Genomic DNA, 25,830 nt, shown 5'->3' on the forward strand with positions numbered 1-25,830 from the left:
CTAACGCTACTTAGCATTGGCTTGCAAAACTACCTCTAACTTCCCTTAATCACTTTGCCATACCCGAGGTTAGCTGAAATGACGCCCCTGCTCTCTGGTTGCTGGCCAATAGCATACTGTGCTCCTCTTTAAAAGGCTGTGTGTGTTTTGTGGTGCTTCATTTCTGCTGAGGTCATGATGGAGGGAGTCACAATACGAGTCGGCCTTCTTGGACTGCTGCTGGCCTGCGTTACCACAGCAATGACCAATAAGGTACAGTAGGGTCACGCACAGGACACAGGGTCACAAGGGGGAGGGCACTCTGTCAGCGATGATATTGTGTTTTGTTGTGTTGATTAGCATGCATGTGATTGACTGTGTGTTTTTGTGGGGTTACATCAGTTCAGATGTGTCTTTTGACTACAGTTTTGGATGTGCAGAGAGCACAAGGTTGGAGAGCTCAAGATCCCCTCAAGTTTTAGGGGTTAGATTGAGCTATACTGTGTTAGACTTAGACACATCTACTGTTGTCCTGGTTGCTGTTTCCCTAAACCGTCCTATCAGCCCAAAACAGATAGAGTGCACCATGTCTCCTAGCTAGACAAACAGCAACATGTTATCATATCACGTCTGGGGTGAAAGACCGACTGGTCAACACCTTTTTCTCTTTCGAGAGTGCATGAGTCTAGAATGCAGTCAAACAAACAAGTAGGTGTAACCAGTCCGAGCCCAATCAGGTTTCAGATATACTAATCTTGAGTTCTAATAGTTATTATTTATTTGTAAGTGGTGAGATTGCTTATGTGTGTGTGGGCGCTCGCGCGTGTGTGTGTGTGACTTGAGTGAGTGTGTGTACAGAGGCAGTCTTGTTTTCTGAGCAAGTCATGCCACAGCATGCCACAGTATTATGGAGGCTTATCATTGCTCATTTTAAAATGCAACTCTTAAATGCTAAATTGCATTAATAATTTGTGCATCCCAATCATTAAATGTAATTTGGAATGGGTATTGACAAATGCTAAATTGGAATTTCAATTGAGTATTTAAGCATTTAATTTGAGAAATTGCACTGCTAACACTGTGTGTGCAAAAAAAGTCTACATCTGTGTTCAAATGTTGTCTGACAGTTAACAGTGCTGATGGTGTTTCCTGATCCTTTATAGAACAGGGACTGGGACATCTACAGCTTTCACGTCAACTCCACAGTGACCAGTCGCTATGCGACCACTATTATCACCAGTCGTGTGGCCAATCGGATCAACCAGTTACAGGAAATAGAATTCCATGTCAAAATTCCCAAGACGGCCTTCATCAGTAAATTCAAAATGTGGGTCTACATGAATGTATCCCTATTGAGCCTGAGCAGATATCTCTACTGTCTTACATATAGCTTACACAAATGTTTGCATATATACTCTCTCTTCCTCAGGACCATTGAGGGGCAGACGTACGATGGGGTTGTGAAACAGAAGGAGGATGCTCAGCAGCAGTACACTCAGGCAGTGTCTCGTGGCCAAAGCGCTGGCATAGTCAGGTGTGTGTGTGGGTGTCTGCAGGGCCGATCCTAGCCAATAAGGGACATAAGTGGCCACTTGTTTGTGGAACTCAGTCATGGTCTCAACCTACTGTTGAGCGTTAGAGTAGTAGACGACACAAGGTTCAATTTCAAAATTTGGTAGTGCATCAACAGTTTTCCTATTATGTAAGTCACTAACAGTCACTCAATTACCAATAGGGGTCAGTGGTATAGTGGAGGGTAAATGCAAGTAAACACAGTTTACCCACCTTTTGAGAAAAAATGCATTGCAAGTATAGGGAGTCTTACTTTTTCACTGTGACCGGCAATCAGAGTTTTCCCATCTATCTTTTTACCACTATATCCTGGTATACTACAAAGCAGGATCAATGCGTTAGCCAGCTAATTTGCCTAAATATAATGAAATATTCTCTCCCCCATCGTAAAAATGTGTAGAATTGCAGGAAATTAATTTTAAAACAGCAACATCTTCTCTTAGCCACACGACAAAATGTTTGCAGACAGTTTGCTTAAAAAATGCAAAATGTTCTCTAAGATCAATGGCAAAAATGTGTAGAATTTAACGAAATTCTACGCAAAAACTAACGAAAAACTACAGATTTTTCTCTCTGCTACCGAGGGGGACCCCTCTGTGCGTCTCTGTCTAGTGTCTACAGTATGTGCGTGTTGGTGTGTGCTAGACTGTCTCTATATGTCTCCTCAGTTCTGTGGGGAGGACCCTTGAGGAGTTTAAGACGTCTGTGACTGTGGCCGCGCTCAGTAAGGTGACCTTTGAACTGACCTATGAGGAGCTGCTGAAACGCCGACTGGGCAAGTACGAATTACTGATCCACGCTCGACCCATGCAGCCTGTCGCTGACTTCAAGGTGAGAGAGAAATTGAGAGAGAGACAGAACATTGATTGATGAGTCATTAGCATTATCAAGGCATATACTCATGCACAGTGCATTCGGGAAGTATTCAGACCATTTCCCTTGTTCCACATTTTGATATATTACGGCCATATTCTAAAATGTATTAAATAATTTTTTCACTCATCAATCTACACACAATACCCCATAATGACAAAGTGAAAAAAATGTTTTTTTAGAAATGTTGGCAGAAATACCTTATTTACATAAGTATTCAGACCCTTTGCTATGAGCCTCGAAATTGAGCTCAGGTACATTCTATTTACATTGATCATCCTTGAGATGTTTCTAATACTTGATTGGAGTCCACCTGTGGTAAATTCAATTGATTGGACATGATTTGAAAAGGCACACACCTGTCTATATAAGTTCCCACAGTTGACAGTACAAGTCAGAGAAAAACCAGTCCATGAGGTCGAAGGAATTGTCCGTAGAACTCCAAGACAGGATTGTGTCGAGGCACAGATCTGGGGAAGGGTACCAAAAAATGTCTTGAGCATTGAAGGTCCCCAAGAACACAATGGCCTCAATCATTCTTAAATGGAAGAAGTTTGGAACCATTAATAAGACTCTTCCTAGAGCTGGCCGCCCCGCCAAACTGAGCAATGGGGAAGAAGGGCCTTGGTCAGGGAGGTGACCAAGAACCCGATGGTCACGCTGACAGAATTCCTCTGTGGAGATGGGAGAACCTTCCCGAAGAAGAAGTATCTCTGCAGCACTCCACCAATCAGGCCATTATGGTAGAGTTGCCAGTCGGAAGCCACTCCACAGTAAAAGGCACATGACAGCCCATTTGGAGTTCGCCAAAAGGCACCTAAAGGACTCAGACCAGGAGAAACAAGATTCTCTGGTCTGATGAAACCAAGATTACACTATTTGGCTGAATGCCAAGCATCACATCTGGAGGAAACCTGACACTATCCTTATGGTGAAGCATAGTGGTGGCAGCATCATGCTGTGGGGATGTTTTTCATCATCAGGGACTAGTCAGGATCAATGAAAAGATGAATGGTTGTCACGCGGGACTAGGTGGGTGAAGGAATCAGACACAGAGAGTTCCACTGGGGAAAAGTGCTCTTTACTTCGGCACACAAAATGACAAGCCCAACAATACAGGGCGCGGACAACAACGTGACAACCCAAAAAACACAGGGTGCCAAGTTTAAGAAAATAAATCCACCTCTACCTAAAACGCACACACGTAACATAAAGACAATCCCGCACAAAACAAGGGCGGGTCCAACTACTAAAAATAGGGAAGCTCATTAAACCAAACAACAGAAACACAGGTGAAACTAATAAGACAAAACAAACAGACAAACGAAAAAGGGATCGGTGGCGGCTAGTAGGACGGTGACGACGACCGCCGAGCACCGCCCGAACAGGCAGGGGAGCCAACTTCGGCGGAAGTCGTGACAATGGTGCAAAGTACAGAGATCCTTGATGAAAACCTGCTCCAGAGAGCTCAGGACCTCAGACTAGAGCGTAGGTTCACATTTCAACAGGACAACGACCCTAAGCACACAGCCAAGACAACGCAGGAGTGATTTCGGAACAAGTCTCTGAATATCCTTGCCAGTGGCCCAGCCAGAGCCCGGACTAGAACCCGATCGAACATCTCTGGAGAGACCTGAAAATAGCTGTTCAGCAATGCTCCCCATCCAACCTGACATAGCTTGAAAGGATCTACAGTGAAGAATGGGAGAAACTCCCCAAATACAGGTGTGCCAAGCCCCATACCCAACAAGATTCGAGGCTGTAATACCTGCCAAAGGTGCTTCAACAAAGTACTTTGTAAAGAGTCTGAATACTTATGTAAATGTGATATTTCCATTTTTGGATATTTGTCATTATGGGGTATTGTGTGTCTATGGATAAAAAAAATATATATACACTGCTCAAAAAAATAAAGGGAACACTGAAACAACACAATGTAACTCCAAGTCAATCACACTTCTGTGAAATCAAACTGTCCACTTAGGAAGCAACACTGATTGACAATAAATTTCACATGCTGTTGTGCAAATGGAATAGACAAAAGGTGGAAATTATAGGCAATTAGCAAGACACCCCCAAAAAAGGAGTGATTCTGCAGGTGGTGACCACAGACCACTTCTCAGTTCCTATGCTTCCTGGCTGATGTTTTGGTCACTTTTGAATGCTGGCGGTGCTCTCACTCTAGTGGTAGCATGAGACGGAGTCTGCAACCCACACAAGTGGCTCAGGTAGTGCAGTTCATCCAGGATGGCACATCAATGCGAGCTGTGGCAAAAAGGTTTGCTGTGTCTGTCAGCGTAGTGTCCAGAGCATGGAGGCGCTACCAGGAGACAGGCCAGTACATCAGGAGACGTGGAGGAGGCCGTAGGAGGGCAACAACCCAGCAGCAGGACCGCTACCTCCGCCTTTGTGCAAGGAGGTGCACTGCCAGAGCCCTGCAAAATGACCTCCAGCAGGCCACAAATGTGCATGTGTCAGCATATGGTCTCACAAGGGGTCTGAGGATCTCATCTCGGTACCTAATGGCAGTCAGGCTACCTCTGGCGAGCACATGGAGGGCTGTGCGGCCCCACAAAGAGATGCCACCCCACACCATGACTGACCCATCGCCAAACCGGTCATGCTGGATGATGTTGCAGGCAGCAGAACGTTCTCCACGGCGTCTCCAGACTCTGTCACGTCTGTCACATGTGCTCATGTGCTCAGTGTGAACCTGCTTTCATCTGTGAAGAGCACAGGGCGCTAGTGGCGAATTTGCCAATCTTGGTGTTCTCTGGCAAATGCCAAACGTCCTGCACGGTGTTGGGCTGTAAGCACAACCCCCACCTGTGGACGTCGGGCCCTCATACCACCCTCATGGAGTCTGTTTCTGACCGTTTGAGCAGACACATGCACATTTGTGGCCTGCTGGAGGTCATTTTGCAGGGCGCTGGCAGTGCACCTCCTTGCACAAAGGCGGAGGTAGCGGTCCTGCTGCTGGGTTGTTGCCCTCCTACGGCCTCCTCCACGTCTCCTGATGTACTGGCCTGTCTCCTGGTAGCGTCTCCATGCTCTGGACACTACGCTGACAGACACAGCAAACCTTTTTGCCACAGCTCGCATTGATGTGCCATCCTGGATGAACTGCACTACCTGAGCCACTTGTGTGGGTTGTAGACTCCGTCTCATGCTACCACTAGAGTGAGAGCACCGCCAGCACTCAAAAGTGACCAAAACATCAGCCAGGAAGCATAGGAACTGAGAAGTGGTCTGTGGTCACCACCTGCAGAATCACTCCTTTTTTGGGGGTGTCTTGCTAATTGCCTATAATTTCCACCTTTTGTCTATTCCATTTGCACAACAGCATGTGAAATTTATTGTCAATCAGTGTTGCTTCCTAAGTGGACAGTTTGATTTCACAGAAGTGTGATTGACTTGGAGTTACATTGTGTTGTTTCAGTGTTCCCTTTATTTTTTTGAGCAGTGTATATCATGAATTTTAAAATAAGGCTGTAATGTAACAAAATGTGGAAGAAGTCAAGGTGTCTGAATACTTTCCGAATGCACCGTACAGTAATACTCATCCTAGTTAATCAGGTGGATAGTGCTCATAAGGGTTGATGTGATGTTTTCCTTCTCTTCCTTATGGCCAGATTGACGTGTACATCAATGAGCGACCAGGCATTAACTTCCTGGAGATAAAAGGAGGGCTGAGCACCAAAGAGCTGGCTAATGCCATCACCAAAACACACGCTTCTAGTGAGGTAGTGTCCACAACAGAGTAATGTAGAGCTAACCAAAAGAACATGTAAAATCAAATCAAGTTTTATTGGTCACAAACAGGTGTTTAGCAGATGTTATTGTGGGTGTAGCGAAATGCTTGTGTTTCTCGCTCCGACAGTGCAGTAATATCTGACAAGTAACATTAACAATTTTACAACATATACCCAATACACACAAATCTAAGTAAAGGAATGGAATTAAGAGTATATAAATATATGGACGAGCAATGTCAGAGAGGCATAAACTTAGATACAGTAAAATAGCATAGAATACAGTATATACAGTACATATGAGATGAGTAATGCAAGATATGTGAACATTATTATAGTGCATTATAAAAGAGACTAGTGTTACATTTTTTAAAGTGGCCAGTGATTTCAAGTCTGTGTATATAGGCAGCAGCCTCTCTGTGCTAGTGATGGAAATTTAACAGTCTGTTGGCTTTGAGATAGAAGTTGTTTTTCAGTCCCTCGGTCCCAGCTTTGATGCACCTATACTGACCTCACCTTCTGGATGATAGCAGGGTGAACAGGTAGTGGCTCGGATGGTTGATGTCCTTGATGATCTTTTTGGCCTTCTTGTGACATCGGGTGCTGTAGGTGTCCTGGAGGGCAGGTAGTTTACCCCCGGTAATGTGTTGTGCAGACCACACCACCCTCTGGAGAGCCCTGTGGTTGCAGGCGGTGCAGTTGCCGTACCAGGCGGTGATACAGCCCGACTCTCAATTGTGCATCTATAGAAGTTTGTGAGGGTTTTAAGTGACAAGCCACATTTCTTCAGCCTCCTGAGGTTGAAGAGGCGCTATTGCGCTATTGCGCCTTCTTCACCACACTGTCTGTGTGGGTGGACCATTTCAGTTTGTCAGTGATGTGTACGCCGAGGAACTTGAAACTTTCCACATTCTCCACTGCGGTCCTGTCAATGTGGATAGGGGGTGCTACCTCTGCTGTTTCCTGAAGTCCACGATCATCTCCTTTGTTTTTTTGACGTTGAGTGAGAGGTTATTTTCCTGACACCACACTCCCAGAGCCCTCACTTCCTACCTGTAGGCCGTCTCGTCAATGTTGGTAATCAAGCCAACTACTTTTGTGTCGTCTGCAAACTTGATGATTGAGTTGGAGGCGTGCTTGGCCATGCAGTCGTGGGTGAACAGGGAGTACAGGAGGGGGCTGAGCACACACCCTTGTGGGGCCCCAGTGTTGAGGATCAGCGAAGTGGAGGTGTTGTTTCCTACACGTCAGGAAGTCTAGGACCCAATTGCACAGGGCGGGATTCAGACCCAGGGCCTCAAGCTTAATGATGAGCTTGGAGGGTACTATGGTGTTGAATACTGAGCTATAGTCAATGAAAAGCATTCTTACATAGGTATTCCTCTTATCTAGATGGGATAGGGCAGTGTGCAGAGTGATGCCGATTGTATCGTCTGTGGATCTATTGTGGCGGTAAGCAAATTGAAGTGGGTCTAGGATGGCAGGTAAGTTAGAGGTGATATGATCCTTGAATAGTCTCTCAAAGCACTTCATGATGACAGAAGTGAGTGCTATGGGGCAATAGTCATTAAGTTCAGTTACCTTTGCATTCTTGGGTAAAGGAAAAATGGTGGCCACCTTGAAGCATGTGGGGACAGACTGTGACAGGTAGAGATTGAATACAGTATGTCTGTAAACACACCAGCCAGCTGGTCTGCGCATGCCCTGGTCAATACATAACATATATCACATGAAGATGAGCTAAGGGGATTGACACCTTCAAATGTATTAATTTCAAAACATTGTAAAATATGGTGGCATAATTTCAAACCCTATTCTTCGCACCCATGTCATTGTCACATATCTGTGCATGTTAATTCTAATGATCTCAAGCTGAGGTAAGCTAAATTAGGCTGTATTTGTAAAAGCAGAAGCCTAAACTACCACCATCTCCGCAGGCCTGGGTACATTTCTACCCAAGCAAGGAGCAGCAGAGTCAGTGTGACAGCTGTGGAGAACAGGGTCTGAACGGAGACCTGGTCATTGTCTATGACGTCCACAGGAAGACATCCATGGGAGAGCTCAAGGTACACTTATCTCACTCTAATCGTGTCATTAATTTCTTTATTTCTACCCTGTCATTTAATCACCATCTCTGATTCTCTATTCAGGAGTCAAAGGGGTATTTTGTCCATCACTTTGCTCCCAGTGACCTACCACGCATACCAAAGAATGTAGTGTTCATCATCGATCAGAGTGGCTCCATGCATGGCAGGAAAATGGAGCAGGTTTGTTTGTGTGTTTTGAATGTGTTGCCTGCTGTAATGACGCTAAAGGCTTAACGATTGAGCATTGTACACATATTTCTATTTAATGCATGTAACAATTAATTTTGATTGGTTGATTGGTTAATTTTGATTGGATGCACTGTCAGACCCGTGAGGCCTTGTTGAAGATCCTGGTAGACCTGGTGGAGGACGACCACTTTGGCCTGATCACCTTCGACTACACTGTGTCTACCTGGAAGAAGGAGCTGCTGCCGGCCAACCAGGAAAACCTGGAGGCTGCCAAGAGCTTTGCACGACACATTCGCGACAGAGGAGGTACAATTGATTATTTACCCTCCAATCCTCTTCCCTATTTTCAAAGGTTTCCAAAGCCAACAGTACAATTACACTGTATCATAATTTTCTAAGACTCAGTCTGCATTTACACTGGCAGCCCAATTCATATTTCCTAATGTGTAAACAGCGATAACCACATGGTATCCCATCATTTAACTTCTGATTTATACCATCTCCATATGTAGATTTGGTTTAGATCAGATTTGGTTCAACTGAAGTGGGTTTTTTTTGGCACATGACCTGCCGTTACCATGACAACCACCCCAACATTTTTAAAGGAAGAGTGACAAGAAATCGACAGTCAGAAAGAAACATTGGATATAGAAAGAAAATCAGATTTGGGTTCTTGGGTTGGCTGTGTAAACAAATCAAAAGTGCACAAAAATCTGTAGATTCTATTCGATTAGATAGATTGAAATTGTACGTTAAACATCATAGCATAGTTGAAAGATATGTGTTGCGTAGAAACACGAAGTGGGTGGCCAGCAGAGACGGATGGGATGGGCTGAGGGAAGCTGAGGGTTGGTATGTGGAACTGGAGACAAGTGGGAGTGGAGTTGCTGTGTGAGAGAGAGAATGATGGTCAAAAGATAAAGGGAAAAAAAAGTCAAAATAAAACAGAATAAAAGTATATTTGAATGACACTAAGTGGCAGTGTTTTTACAACTAATGCCGGTTTGCCTGAGGCTGATGCCGTGCAGGTGTTTGTACACATGTATATACACACACTCTCATTCAAATAAACACATACAAGAACACACACATACATGTAATAGTGCCAGACATGCACACAAACATATACAGTTGGCATTGCTGTTATGATTTCAGTTGTCCTTGATGTACTTTGTTTTAAATGTATTTATTTTTATTTATTTTCCATTGTTTGTTTGCTGTTTTCTTCTGTCTTTTCCTTTTTTCTCTTTAGTTAATTATCTTGGTTGTTGGTGCATTGGGGGGTTCTTGGGGGTGGGGAATGGAATTAATTGTATTTAAAAAAACAAATCTTCTGGGGGGGCTGTGAGAGGGGTCTCGAATGGTTGAGGGACAGCTATTGGGGAACTGTGGGGGGATCTTGGAGGGTTCGGGTTTCACAAGATTGTGATCATGAAAAAGGAAACTATGACATATATTTTATATCACTATCATGCACACGCACCCTCACACATAAGGATGGCTCTGTTGCAGAAAAACGGATACATGTTTGATAGTGTCTTGATGCTGTATTGTTTGTCCTTCATGTTGTAATACTTTAATGTTACCCCTTCCTTGTGTTTTTTGTAATAAATAATAAAAAATAATAAAAATACATTACATTTTTTTTTAAGTGCACTAAAGGGTAAAATAATGGGAGCTATGAACAATAGCCTAGTTAGTGACAATAGGAGCTAATACATACAATACATCCTCTCTCTTCTCTTCTTAGCCACCGACATCAATGCTGCTGTGTTGGAGGGCACAGCCATGCTAAACCGAAACCCACGAGAGGGCTCAGCCTCCCTCCTTATACTACTCACTGATGGAGACCCAACCACAGGTACACACACGCACACGCACGCACACACACACACACACACACACACACACACACACACACACACACACACACACACACACACACACACACACACACACACACACACACACACACACACACACACACACACACACACACACACACACACAATAACACAATAAAAGCCAATCTCACTTTCCTCAGGTGAGACCAACCTGGAAAAGATCCACAAGAATGTAAAGGAAGCCATTGGTAAGAAATTCCCGCTCTACTGTCTCGGTTTTGGAATGGATGTCAACTTTGAGTTCCTGGAAAAGATGGCACTGGAGAACAGCGGTGTGGGACGCAGAATATATGAGGATTCTGATGCTGCTCTGCAGCTGCAGGTAAGGGAACACCCACTGTGAAGCAGTGCATTCACACTACAGTCTCTGCACTACAATGGATTTGAATGATTTAAATCATAAAACACCAATGATCAAAAATGGTCCCAAGTAAGCTTAATTAGCTGGAATATAAAAGGGCTGAACCAACCTTTAAAGCGCAATAAGATCATATCTCATCTAAGGAGGCTTTACTGTTATGTCTTGATTTCCTAAATGTAGATTATGCGAGAGGAAACCAGGAGGAGCAAGGGGCGTGACTAATGGCCTCTGTACATTTTAGTCATTTAGCAGACACTCTTATCCAGAGTGACTTACAGGAGCAATTAGGGTTAAGTGCCTTGCTCAAGGGCACATCAACACATTTTTCATATAGTCGGCTCTGGGATTTGAATCATCAACTTTTCGGTTACTGGCCCAACACTCTTAACCTCTAGGTTACCTGTAATGTATGATTAACAGGGCTTTTATGAAGAGGTGGCCACACCCCTATTGACGGACGTGCAGATGGTGTATGTGGGTGGGGCTAACCTGACCCAGACCAACTTCAGCCAGTACTACAACGGCTCCGAAATCGTGGTGTCTGGCCAGATCACCGACAACAACATAGAGACATTCACTGCAGAGGTCATAGCCATATCGGTGAGGACACCTCTACTCTGCTACCTTCACAAGTTAATAGGTCAAATCACTCCATACTGTTTTGTCCCTTGTTTTGTATGTTCTTTTGATTTTGAAAGCAATAAAAAAAATATATATAAAAATTACCACTCCATATGAGTACTTTGGAGAGAGTTCAGCCAAATGTCAAAATATACAATAAAGTCAATGTTTAGTATTGTAATGTGAGGATGCCTTGATTATTTCAGAAAAGCAATAGGGTGATGTACTCTGAGACAATACCAACGGACGAGCCCATTGAAGCCAGGCCTGATAGCCACATCCAAAGGCTGTGGGCCTACCTCACTGTGAAGCAGCTACTGGACAAAGAGTGAGTCTGCTTTGCATGGCATTGAGTCTGTTAGTGGGTGTATTTGCACCTGTGTCTATGCAGGTCTCCATCCTAGTTGTTCTTATATTATTTTAAAAGATACTGATCTAATTAGTGTTTATTCATCTTCCTCTGAAAAATGCAGTCCCCATTTTTGATGTCACTACCAAAACACACACAAAGACTGTAGAATGAATGTGCCTTAAGACACACCCCTACAATTAAAATCAGGAAATGGGATTGCAACCCTCTCCATCATGGCCACATAGTGAGTAGTCTGTCTGCCACATTTTAAGAAAATTTGAGAAAAAGTTAATAAATCTTCATGTATTTCTAAGAAGTGCCAATACCGAACATATAATATTTTAAATATATAAAGTTTGGTTTTGGGACTCAAATATGTTTTACGGGGGATGTACATCTGTCCAAAGGATATGCCAGCCATGGGGATTCATTAAAGTCCAAAGTAAGTCTATTGACACTGTTTTTCTTTACATTGATTGAAAAAAACATCTGATGTGATGATCTACATTAAAAACATAGATATCAACATATCGACTGTACTACTTGCGCTGCTAAGACTCTCGACCATTGCTATTCAAACTTCCGGGAATGCTGACAACGCCCTCCCCCGCCCTCCCCCGCCCTTCCCCGCCCTCCTTTTGGCAAATCTGACCACGACTCCATCTTGCTCCTCCCGTCCTATAGGCAGAAACTCAAACAGGAAGTACCCATGCTTCGAACTATTCAATGCTGGTCTAACCAATCGGAATTCACGCTTCAGGATTGTTTTGATCACGTGGACTGGGATATGTTCCGGGTATCTTGCGAAAATAATCTACACGCATACACGGATACGGTGACTGAGTTTATAAGGAAGTGTATAGGAGACGTAGTACCTACTGTGACTATTAAAACCTACCCTAACCAGAAACCGTGGATAGATGGTAGCATTCGCGCAAAACTGAAAGTGCGAACCACCACATTTAACCATGGCAAGGTGACTGGTAATGTGGCAGAATATAAACAGTGTAGTTATTCACTCCGCAAGAAAATCAAACAAGCTAAATGTCAGTATAGAGATAAAGTGGAGTCGCAATTCAACGGCTCAGACACGAGATGTACAATATGTAGCAGGGACTACAGACAATCACGGACTACAAAAGGAAAACCAGCCACGTGGCCGAGACCAACGTCTTGCTTCCGGACAGGCTAAACACATTCTTCGCATGCTTTGAGGATAACACAGTGCCACCAACGCGGCCCGCTACCAAGGACTGTGGGCTCTCCTTTTCCGTGGCCGACATGAGTAAAACATTTAAACGTGTTACCCCTCACAAGTCTGCCGGTCCAGACGGCATCCCTAGCCACGTCCTCAGAGCATGCGCAGACCAGCTGGCGGGTGTGTTTACGGGCATATTCAATCTCTACCTATCCCAGTCTGCTATCCCCACATGCTTCAGGATGGCCACACTGTCGCCCCATAGCACTCACTTCTGTCATTATGAAGTGCTTTGAGAGACTAGTCAAGGATCATATCACCTCTACCTTACCTGCCACCCTAGACCCACTTCAATTTGCTTACCGCCCCAATAGATCCACAGATGATGCAATCGCCATCACTCTGCACACTGCCCTATCCCATCTGGACAAGAGAAATACCAATGCAGGAATGCTGTTCATTGACTACAGCTCAGCATTCAACACCATAGTACCCTCCAAGCTCATCATTAAGCTTGAGGACCTGGGTCTGAACCCCGCCCTGTGCAACTGGGTCCTGGACTTCCTGACAGGCCGCTCCCAGGTGGTGAAGGTAGGACACATCACCTCCGCTCCTCTGATCGTCAACACTGGGTCCCCACAAGGGTGCGTGCTCAGCCCCCTCCTGTACTCCTTGTTCACCTATGACTGCATGGCCAAGCAAGCCTCCAACTCAATCATTAAGTTTGCAGACGACACAACAGTAGTAGGCTTGATTACCAACGATGACGATAGGAGGTGAGGGCTCTGGGAGTGTGGTACCTGGAAAACAACCTCTCACTTAACGTCAACAAAACAAAGGAGATGATTGTGGACTTCAGGAAACAGCAGAGGGTGCACCACCCTATCTACATCGACGAGACCGCAGTAGAGAAGGTGGAAAGCTTAAGTTCCTTGGCATACACATCACTGACAAACTGACAAACTGAAATGGACCACCCACACAGACAGTGTGGTGAAGAAGGCGCAACAGAGCCTCTTCAACCTCAGGAGGCTGAAGAAATGTGGCTTGTCACCTAAAACACTCACAAGCTTCTACAGATGAACAATTGAGAGCTTCCTGTCGGGCTGTATCACCGCCTGGTACGGCAACTGCACCGCCTGTAACCGCAAGGCTCTCCAGAGGGTGGTGCGGTCTGCCCAACCCATTACCGGGGGCAAACTACCTGCCCTCCAGGACACCTACAGCACCTGACGTCACAGGAAGGCCAAAATGATCATCAAGGACATCAACCACCCGAGCCACTGCCTGTTCACCCCGCTGTCATCCAGATGCCGAGGTCAGTACAGGTGCATCAAAACTGGGACCGAGAAACTGAAAAACAACTTCTATCTCAAGGCCATCAGACTGTTAAACAGCCATCACTAGCACATTAGAGGCTGCTGCCTATAGGCATAGACTAGAAATCACTGGCCACTTTAATAAATTGAGCACTAGTCACTTCAATAATGTGTACATATCTGGCATTACTCACATCATATGTATATACTGTATTCTATACTATTCTACTGTATCTCATTCACTTAATGTTTACATATCTTGCATTACTCCTCTCATATGTATGTATTGTATTCTATACCATTCCACTGTATCTTAGTCCGTTCCACTCTGACATCGCTCGTCCATATTTATATAGTCATAATTAATTCCTACTTAGATTTGTGTGTATTGGGTATATGCTGTGTAATTTGTTAGATATTAATTGTTAAATTTCACTGCACTGTTGGGGCTAGAAGCTCAAGCATTTCGCTACACCCGCAATAACATCTGCTGATCACGTGTATGTGACCAATAAAATTTGATTTAATAATTTCTGTTTTGGATTATTTGTAGTTATTGAAGGACAGGGACATCCATTAGGTGCCAACATGCTGAAAAGTACAGCAGAAAGACAGAGAGGATAATAACTGCCCCTGTGATATATCAAAAATATTTGAAAAAAGAAAGGGTAAAAAATGCTAAAAGAAAGGAAGAAGGAAATGTACATTTAAAATATTTATCTGAGAGGGAGGGCAAGGGTATACAAGGGCAAGATGGAGATCAAGTCAAAGACAACACAGGGCAGGAGTGAAAAGGCAAAAAGTCACAGACAAAAATACTGAAATGAATGTATTTAATTGATTGTGATAATAGTATACAGTATGATAATCACATATGCCAAGGTTCATGGAAGCTGTTCTGGCTCGTGGTGGCCCAATGCTCTATTAAGACGCTTTAGCCGGTGTTTCCTTTATTTTGGCAGTTACCTGTATATGAAAGGTCACAACCAAAACAAAACACAAAATAAAGATAGGAAAAGTGAATTAAAACATATACCAACATAATTAATTACATGCATAAATAATTCCATACATAAATAATTCCATCTATCAATACTGAATTAGAGGGGGATGCCTCTGGAATTTGTACACTAAGTAGGTGAAATTATGGCAATTGTACTCCTTTTAGAGCGACGTGAGAGAGACAGTTCCTCAATTTAGGGTTCTTTAATGTTGATTGGAGATTAACAAGGTTGGCAGTTTTGTGCCATGTAACTCAGCTGTGATTATCCAATTAACTGTCCAGTTATCCATGCAAGATGTTGAAAATGTAGCTAACAATGTTAGATAGCTAGCGTTTAAACAAGATACTTAATTCTGTAATAATGACCAAAATATTCATAAACTATTGACAACTTCGTCTGTTAAACAGGGGAAAAACATATACCTTACTTACAGTTCTGGTATTCACGCACAGTGATGAATAAATTGGTCAGAAAGGAAATAATGTCCAAAACAAAGATTTGTGTTCACAGCAGTAGGTAGCGTGTGTAAAGCATCTGTGTGTAGCTGGTGAGATGAGTCAGGCGCAGGACAGCAGATATGAGTAATGAAAGCAATTTTACTCAATATATCACAATACACGTCGTATAAATACAAGGCCACAAATACGGACCGCAATACAATAAACAATTACTCACAAACAAACATGGGGGAACAGAGGGTTAAATAATGAACAAGTAATTGGGGGATTCAAACCAGGTGTGTAAGACAAAGAAAAACAAGTCGTGACAGTACCCCCCCCCCCCCCCCCAATTGACGCGCGACCTCGGGGTCGACCCGGAGGGCGAGGCGCAGGATGGAGACGGTGGAACTCCCGCAACAACGAAGGGTCCAAGACGTCCTCCACCGGCAATCCAGCCAATATTTCAGATTTTTTAAGTGTTTTACAGCGAAAACACAATATAGCATTATATTAGCTTACCACAATAGCCAGAAACACAACACCATTTACCAGCAGCAAAGGTTAGCGATCGTAACAAGCAAGCAACAGATATATAATTTGACTAACCTTCATAAACTTCTTCAGATGACAGTCCTGTAACATCATATTACACAATGCATATAGGGTTTGTTCGAAAATGTGCATATGTAGCGGCACAAATCGTGGTTATACAATGTGAGTAGTGGCCAAACTTCAAGCAATCTGTCCGGCGCCATCTTGGAGAGGCACCTAATCTAATCGATTAACTATTCATAAACTTGACTAAAAAATACAGGTTGGACAGCAAATGAAAGATACATTAGTTCTTAATGCAACCGCTGTGTTAGATTTTTAAAATTAACGTTACTGCGCATACAGCGTGCGCTAAAGCGAGACCGCACCGAAATTCATGGCGGAATTATTGTTTAACATTTGTCAACATAAATACGAATTAACAGCATAAAGACTTCTTACTATTTGACGAGCTTCCATCAGAATCTTGGGCAAGGTGTCCTTTCTCCAGAACAATTGTCTTTTGGTTGAAAGATGTCCTCTTCTCCTGTAGAAATAGCAGCTAATGCTAGCTATGTGCAGGAGAGGTGTCCAACTCGTGATAGCGCGTGAGAAAGAAATTCCAGAAAATCGCAATAAACTGATATAAACTGCTATAAGTCGGTTTAAATTAACTACCTTATGATGTCTTTAACACCTATAACGAATAAAAACATGACCGGATATATCTAAGGCCTATAACCGGAGCGTTCTAGAGCCACAGCCAGATGTCCTCCCTGCGTCAGAGCGAAGTGAAAAAAGGCCGGACACTTTGTTCCGAGGTCTTTTATAAGCTCTCAGTTCTGCCTAGCAACCCCATTTCAACTCTCACTATTCACTGACACCCAGGGGAAGACGTATGCAGTGCATCTCAACCAATAGAAGACAGGCAGATTTATAAACCGATCTCAGAACAGCAAGCAGATTTCTGCATTCTCACATCCTCATAGGAAAAATGCTCTAACTCGAGTTCTGTTTCACTCACAGATATAATTCAAACGGTTTTAGAAACTAGAGAGTGTTTTCTATCCAATAGTAATAATAATATGCATATTGTACGAGCAAGAATTGAGTACGAGGCAGTTTAATTTGGGAACGAAATTATTACAAAGTGCAAATAGCACCCCCTATTGACAAGAAGTGCTATTTTCTGGCAGTCATGACATTATTATGTGCCAGATGTTAAGACTACAAACTGTTATAAATGGCTTATTTGCGAGATTGACATTTCAATTGGCATCTGGGTTTATGATTTGTAATTCAACTTTGTCATGGTTGGGTTAGCTAGATGCAGGTAACCTATAGCTCCTGATAGGCCTACATCTAATTTCAGAGAGCCTACAGTAGCCTAGGCAAGATTTTAGATGAACGATTTAGCAGCTTGCTTAGTTAAAATTGACAGACTCATTTATTCAACATGAACAGCGAGGCGATTTCGAGATAAGAAGTGCTTCCGTTGCCCAACAGCCTGCTGGAATAGGCTACTGAGGATGGGGTTGTAATTTCAATCACTGAATCAAATATTAAAATATGGATATGAACTGAATAGGCATGTGCTTGTCAACAACAGCCAGTGTTGTTTTTACCTGTAGCCTAATCTAACTGACTGTTGCCTTCAATCTAATGCATTCTAATATCAGCTGATCGGCAATTGCGACAGAATTGTGACTATGATCACAATTGATAACTTCCAATTTTATTAACTAAACATGTCCATAAATAATTGAATAATAACACAAGGCTACAACAATAATAATCTGAAGTTATAGGCTATTTATTAAATCTGTTTGTCAGCTCCAGATAGGCTACACAAGTGGCACAAATTGATTTGCAATGACTCCAGTGATATCATCATTTCAACATATTTATTGTATTAAATGGTAGCCTACATAGGCATAGCAAATAACAGGCTAATTCATGGCCAGTAGATGCAAATGTATCATTCTCCACATTTTAATGTTAGTTTCATTGTGGACTTTTACCCATAACCAGTGCTTAATTTTAGCCGGATCCTGTCACCGCTCCGTATTGGACTGTTTTGTTCTGAAACCTATTTTGCCAGATCCGATACCTCTCATGACATGAAAAATAATTTTGACTTTTTACAATGTAAAACTTATAATAAAAATGTTACAAACAAAGAGACAAAAATCAATCGAGTTACCACCTGGACTGGTCACAGATAGACAAACGTATCTTTTTGAGAAGATTAGGGTGTTTTGCGACAAAGAGGCTATGGACAGAAACAGGCTCTCCGAATATAGATTCCCTTGTTCATGCGTGGTTCGGCTGGACCTCAGCACTAAAACACACGCCATACGTTGCTGCTACTGTTTTTTTAAATCCTGCTGCTCAGCCACTTTACCCGTGATTGTATGCATATAACCACCTCGTCTATCACTATCATTATTGATATCGTTTGTGCACATACTGTATATTATTTAATTTATATTGACACTATCTATTTCTGATATTGCTACTACGCAAGTAACCATTTGGCTGTACCATTTACACCTTCTGTAGAGACCCATCCACTTAGCAAGACTTATATAAAATGAATATTGATATGTGTGGTCGTAACATGATTTTGTAACATACCACAACAATGTCATGTGACCATATCAAGTGTCCAACACATAAATATATGGTGCATGCATCTGTTTATGTACTGTACATGCGCATCTCACTAAGGTATCAACTCAGGTTGCATGGCCTTAACTTATGTATGGAATACTAGTTTATAAGTGCGTGTGTAACAGAATGATAAGTATGCTAATGTAATGGTGTGAAGGCATTTGGGCAGTGGTGTACTTCAGTTAAAATACTTTAAAGTACTACTTAGGTATTTTTTGGAGGTATCTGTACATGACTTAACTAGTTACATTTTTGGCAACTTTTACTTCACTACATTCCGAAAGAAAATAATATACTTTTTACTCCATACATTTTCCCTGACACCCAAAAGTACTCGTTACATTTTGACAGGAAAATTGTCCAATTCACACACTTATCAAGAGAACATCCATACAACATTTGATCTGGCAGACTCACTAAACACAAATGCTTCGTTTGTAAATTATGTCTGAGTGTTGGAGTGTGCCCCTGGCTATCCGTCAATACATTTTTTTTTTTGAATTGGTCCGTCTGGTTTAATATAAGGAATTTGTAATTATTTATACTTTTACTTCTGATACTTAAGTACATTTTAGCAATTCCATTTACTTTTGATACTTAAGTATTTTTGAATCCAAATACTTTGACTTTTACTCAAGTAGTATTGGGTGACTTTTATTTCACTCATTTTCTATTAAGCTGTCTTTTACATTTATCCAAGTATGACAATTTAGTTATTTTTCCACCACCAGATGTGGCTGGGTGTTATAGTATTTCCTTCACATGACCCATCAATTTAGACAAGTGTGTCTGGGTGAGGGTCATAAAATATTCATATCTGGACACATAAATAATAGCCCACTACACTATGAGAAGGCCAATATATATATATTTTTTTATATAGCCTAGATGTAGATGTAGCCCAATAACCAGGCAGTCTACAGGAGGGAACACTCTGAAAATCTGCCAGTAAACAAACAGCATGCTGACAACAGACCTCTAGCAATATTTAAAATGCAATAGCGGGAAAACACAGGTTGGAAAGCAAATGGCTCCTGCTGAAAAGAGAAGACTCTATGCTGTAGGCTACCAAAATATTTTAATAACTTCCAAATATTGTTTAACGAAGTGCTTTGGCACGAGTGCCACCTATGCCATCACAAAGGAGTGTGAAACTGGAAATAATTTTTAGGACTAATTCCTCCTCATATTGTAGCCTACAATATGGGAAAGGGAGGATACCTAATCAGTTGTACAACTGAATGCATTCAACTGAAATATGTCTTCCGCATTTAACCCAACCCCTCTGCCATAATTGACATCTACGGCGCCCGGGGAACAGTGGGTTACTGCTTTGCTCAGGGGCAGAACAACAGATTTTTACCTTGTCAGCTCAAGGATTCAATCCAGGAACCTTTTGGTTACTGGCCCAACGCTCCAACCACTAGGCTACCCGCTGCCCCTCAATGTCTCCAAACACCTAGACCTAGGCTATTGATGGATTCATGACATGGCTGTTTTTATTGATCTCAGTTTGTCAGTGTCAAAGTAGCCTGTCATTGCGATTATTTGTGTGGTATTAAAAAAGATTATGCCAAAGTCTCCAGTCATGTAAAGTGATGTTGAATTGCATGAAATGCATTTATAAAAGGCCACATTTTTCCCGGACACTAGGCTACTAAAAATGTTCCCCATGTGTGCTACTTCTGTAAGTGCCTCTACTCTACTGCTCTATGCCACTACATACAGTGGGGAGAACAAGTATTTGATACACTGCCGATTTTGCAGGTTTTCCTACTTACAAAGCATGTAGAGGTCTGTAATTTTTATCATAGGTACACTTCAACTGTGAGAGACGGAATTTAAAACAAAAATCCAGAAAATCACATTGTATGATTTTTAAGTAATTAATTAGCATTTTATTGCATGACATAAGTATTTGATACATCAGAAAAGCAGAACTTAATATTTGGTACTGAAACCTTTGTTTGCAATTACAGAGATCATACGTTTCTTGTAGTTCTTGACCAGGTTTGCACACACTGCAGCAGGGATTTTGGCCCACTCCTCCATACAGACCTTCTCCAGATCCTTCAGGTTTCGGGGCTGTTGCTGGGCAATACGGACTTTCAGCTCCCTCCAAAGATGTTCTATTGGGTTCAGGTCCTGAGACTGGCTAGGCCACTCCAGGACCTTGAGATGCTTCTTACGGAGCCACTCCTTAGTTGCCCTGGCTGTGTGTTTCAGGTCGTTGTCATGCTGGAAGACCCAGCCACGACCCATCTTCAATGCTCTTACTGAGGGAAGGAGGTTGTTGGCCAAGATCTCGCAATACATGGCCCCATCCATCCTCCCCTCAATGCGGTGCAGTCGTCCTGTCCCCTTTGCAGAAAAGCATCCCCAAAGAATGATGTTTCCACCACCATGCTTCACGGTTGGGATGGTGTTCTTGGTGTTGTACTCATCCTTCTTCTTCCTCCAAACACGGCGGGTGGAGTTTAGACCAAAAAGGTCTATTTTTGTCTCATCAGACCACATGGCCTTCTCCTATTCCTCCTCTGGATCATCCAGATGGTCATTGGCAAACTTCAGACGGGCCTGGACATGCGCTGGCTTGAGCAGGGGGACCTTGCGTGCGCTGCAGGATTTTAATCCATGACGGCGTAGTGTGTTACTAATGGTTTTCTTTGAGACTGTGGTCCCAGCTCTCTTCAGGTCATTGACCAGGTCCTGCCGTGTAGTTCTGGGCTGATCCCTCACCTTCCTCATGATCATTGATGCCCCACGAGGTGAGATCTTGCATGGAGCCCCAGACCGACAGTGATTGGCAGTGTATCAAATACTTGTTCTCCCCACTGTAAGTGTCACGGCCGTCGTAGGGAGGAGACCAAGGCGCAGCGTCGTATGTGTACATTCTCTTTATTTTAAGAATGAACACTGAACAAAACTATCAAAACAACAAAACGAACCATGAAGCTGTACAAAGAGCGCTAACAGGCAACTACACATGGACAAGAACCCACGAAACCAAAAGGGAAAATGGCAACCTAAATAGGATCCCCAATCAGAGACAACGATAAACAGCTGCCTCTGATTGGGAACCAATTCAGGCCACCATAGACCTACAATTACCTAGACTTACAAAAACCCCTAGAGCTACAAAAACCCTAGACAAGACAAAACAAGCATACCCACCCTCGTCACACCCTGACCTAACCAAAATAATAAAGAAAACATAGATAACTAATGTCAGGGTGTGACAATAAGGCTGCATTGAGACAATTACTTATCAATGACCCAAGACCAGATCAGATATCCTGTTTGGGCTGCAAGGGGTAGTATTGAGTAGCCAGATAAAAGGTGCCCATTTCAAACGGCCTCGTACTCAATTCTTGCTCGTACAATATGCATATTATTATTACTATTGGATAGAAAACACTCTCTAGTTTCTAAAACCGTTTGAATTATTTCTCTGAGTGAAACAGAAGTCATTCTGCAGCACACTTCCTGACCAGGAAGTGGAAAGTCTGAAACCGAGGCTCTCTTCTACTTCCTGCCTATAAATGGTCATGAGATCTATTAGTATACATGCACGTCATACACCTTCCCCTGGGTGTCAAGAGGCTGTGAGAGAAGAAATGAGGTGATTATCTTGGTCTGAGATGGAACACATCATCTTGGAATGACGTGTCCCCCATTTTCGGTACTCTGAAGAGCGCGACGTGGACAGTGGGATTGCCTTCTCTTTAGCTGCCGTAATAGGCGAGTACTATCTCCGGCTTTGATTTTATTTGATACATGTCACCATATCATCGTAAAGTATGTTTTTTCAATATAGTTTCATCAGATTATTGAAATTTTTTCGGGAGTTTTGCCGTGTTCCGTTCTCTTCCGTTTGTTGACATGGAGAGATTCGCGTCACTTGGCTAGTGTGCATGCTAGTTGAAGAGGGAAAGTTGCCGTTCTAAATCCAAACAACGACTGTTCTGGACAAAGGACACCTTGTCCAACATTCTGACAGAAGATCACCAAAAGTAAGAAACATTTTATGATGCTATTTCATATATCTGTCGTGCATGTGAACTGGTCGTCGGCGCCCAAGTGTTTCTGGCTATTGTGGCTACGCTAATCTAACGCTACATTTTGTTTTCGCTGTAAAACACTTAATAAATCGGAAATATTGTCTGGAATCACAAGATGCCTGTCTTTCATTTGCTGTACACTATGTATTTTTCAGAAATGTTTTATGATGAGTAATTAGGTATTTGACGTTGGTGTCTGTAAATATTATGGCTGCTTTCGGTGCAATTTCATATTGTAGCTGCAATGTAAACTATGATTTATACCTGAAATATGCACATTTTTCAAACAAAACATATGCTATACAATAATTATGTTATCAGACTGTCATCTGATGAAGTTGTTTCTTGGTTAGTGGCTATTTATATCTTTATTTGGTCGAAATTGTGATAGCTACTGATGGAGTAAAAAACTGGTGGAGTAAAAAAAGTGGTGTCTTTTGCTAACGTGGTTAGCTAATAGATTTACATATTGTGTCTTCCCTGTAAAACATTTTAAAAATCGGACATGTTGGCTGGATTCACAAGATGTGTACCTTTCATATGCTGTATTGGACTTGTTAATGTGTGAAAGTTAAATATTTAAAAATATATATATTTTGAATTTCGCGCCCTGCACTTTGAGCTGGCTGTTGTCATAAGTGTACCGACGTCGGGCTTGCAGCCAGAAGAAGTTAATCCCTACCATTGTGTCGCTGAATTGTCATAATGCTGCAGCAAATGTACATTATCCCAGGGGCGTTGGCAGACACAATGTAAGTAACTTAATGTCTGTCCCCGTAACTGCCCTGAATGCCTCTGTTGATCCTACTGTATGCAGTAATCATATGCCTATGAACCAGAGTTCTGCTGTTAGCACTGAGGCGGTGTGCCCTAGTTCGAAGTCCACTGTGTACAACTTACCCTGCACTATCAGCTCAAATATAAATAACATGTGCATGTCTACTTCTGATTTGCTTCCCAGTAAAGCAATAAAAACAATCAAGCATCCCAGAAAAGTGATAAAAATAGCCCACATTAACATATGTGGCCTAAGAAACAAGGTTAATGAAGTCAATAACTTGCTAGTAACAGATGACATTCATATTTCTGAAACTCACTTAGATAATATCTTAGATACAGTGGTAGCAATACATGGTTATAACATCTACAGAATACAGAAATGCCAGTGGGGTGGTGTTGTGGTCTATATTCAGAGACGCATTCCTGTAAAGCTTAGAGAGGATTTCATTTTAAATACTGTCGAAGTAATATGGCTACAGATTCCTCTGCCTCACCTAAAGCCCATTCGTGTGGGAAGCTGCTATAGACCACTAAGTGCTAATAGTCAGTATCTGGATCATATGTGTGAAATTATTGATAATGTATGTGATATCAACAGAGAGGTATATTTTCTGTTTGGTTTCAATTTGGACTGGCTTTCATCAAGTTCAAGAAAAATTTGAGAGAACATTACACCGCACCACACCAGGGTTAGAGTAGTACAGAAAGTGTTGTATGCCGAAGGAGTATACAGGGTGATAGAGGAAGATGGGTACAGGGTGAGGGATCCTGAGAGGATTCCTGAGAGGATTCCTGTGAGTATGCAGAGATCAAGAGAGAGAGCGATAGGAAGAATATGTGATTCAGTAAGGTGGGCTTTTTAGCATTTATAGCCACGGTTGTCAATTGTACTGCAGAAATGGATCAAAGGTCACAGAAAATAGACGTTGTGGTGGCAGCGGTAGAGAAAACTAGAGCCTGTAGGACCTGCCTTGTTAATAGTGTTAAAAAGGCAGAGTAACGCTTTATTACGGACAGACTTCTCCCCATCATAGCTACTGTTGTATTACCATGTTTTGACCATGACAGTTTATAATTCAGGGTTACTATAATATAGCAGGGGGTGTAAAGCTACAACACATATGTTTTTCCAGCTGTAGACTATGATCGATAATGTCAAAAGCCGCAGTGAAGTCTAACAAAACAGCTCGCACGATCTTTTTAGCATTTTCTCTCAGCCAATCATCAGTCATTTGTGTAATTGTTGTGCTTGTTGAATGTTCTTCCCTATATGCGTTGTGAAAGTCTGTTATCAGTTTCTTTACAGTAAAATAGCATTGTATCTGGTCAAACACCATTTAAAAAAAAAGTTTACTAAGGGTTGGTAACAGGCTGATTAGTTGGCTATTTGAGCCAGTAAAGGGGGCTTTACTATTCTTGGTTAGCGGAATTACTTTGGCTTCCCTCCAGGCCTGAGCTCTCACTTTCTAGTAGGCTTAGATTGAAGATACGGCAAATAGGAGTGTCAATATCGTCTACTATTATCCTCAGCCATTTATCATCTAAGTTGTCAGATCCCGGTGTCTTGTCATTATTGACAGATAACAATAACTTTTTCACTTCTTACTTACTTTACGGAATTCAAAATTACAATGCTTGTCTTTCATAATTTGATTAGATATACTTGGATGTGTAGTATCAGCGTTTGTTGCTGGCATGTCATGCCTAAGTTTGCTAATCTTGCCAATGAACTTCTACAGGGTCGGTGGGTCCCCAGCTGGACAGTTGAGCTAATGTAGGCTAATGTGATTAGCATGAGGTTATAAGTAACAAGAACATTTCCCAGGACATAGACATATCTGATATTGGCAGAAAGCTTAAATTCTTGTTAATCTAACTGTACTGTCCAATTTACAGTAGCTATTACAGTGAAAGAATGCCATGCTATTGTTTGAGGAAAGTGCACAGTTATGAACTTGAAAATGTATTAATAAACCAATTAGGCACATTTGGGCAGTCTTGATACAACATTTTGAACAGAAATGCAATGGTTCATTGATCAGTCTAAAACTAGTGGACTAAATTTAAATTGTGCCTGGGCTGGAATAATACATTATGGCCTTTCTCTTGCATTTCAAAGATGATGGTATTATCT

The 25,830-nt window shown here is 42.3% G+C and overlaps 1 protein-coding gene across 1 annotated transcript in view; it reads left to right on the forward strand.

The window, feature by feature from the left end:
- The first annotated feature begins 125 nt into the window (after positions 1–125).
- LOC120064827 (inter-alpha-trypsin inhibitor heavy chain H3-like) overlaps positions 126–25,830 on the forward strand; it is a 47,181-nt gene continuing 21,476 nt past the window's right edge. The window contains exons 1-12 of the mRNA XM_039015424.1: positions 126–252; positions 1,143–1,306; positions 1,409–1,513; positions 2,220–2,382; positions 6,057–6,167; positions 8,114–8,242; positions 8,327–8,443; positions 8,590–8,758; positions 10,203–10,313; positions 10,497–10,678; positions 11,138–11,317; positions 11,545–11,666. Coding sequence (XP_038871352.1) covers positions 175–252; positions 1,143–1,306; positions 1,409–1,513; positions 2,220–2,382; positions 6,057–6,167; positions 8,114–8,242; positions 8,327–8,443; positions 8,590–8,758; positions 10,203–10,313; positions 10,497–10,678; positions 11,138–11,317; positions 11,545–11,666 — 1,631 coding nt within the window. The 5' untranslated portion in view covers positions 126–174. The remainder of the gene's footprint in view (positions 253–1,142; positions 1,307–1,408; positions 1,514–2,219; positions 2,383–6,056; positions 6,168–8,113; positions 8,243–8,326; positions 8,444–8,589; positions 8,759–10,202; positions 10,314–10,496; positions 10,679–11,137; positions 11,318–11,544; positions 11,667–25,830) is intronic.

Source organism: Salvelinus namaycush, chromosome 20 (genome assembly GCF_016432855.1).
Source record: "Salvelinus namaycush isolate Seneca chromosome 20, SaNama_1.0, whole genome shotgun sequence".
Classification (NCBI taxonomy): domain Eukaryota; kingdom Metazoa; phylum Chordata; class Actinopteri; order Salmoniformes; family Salmonidae; genus Salvelinus; species Salvelinus namaycush.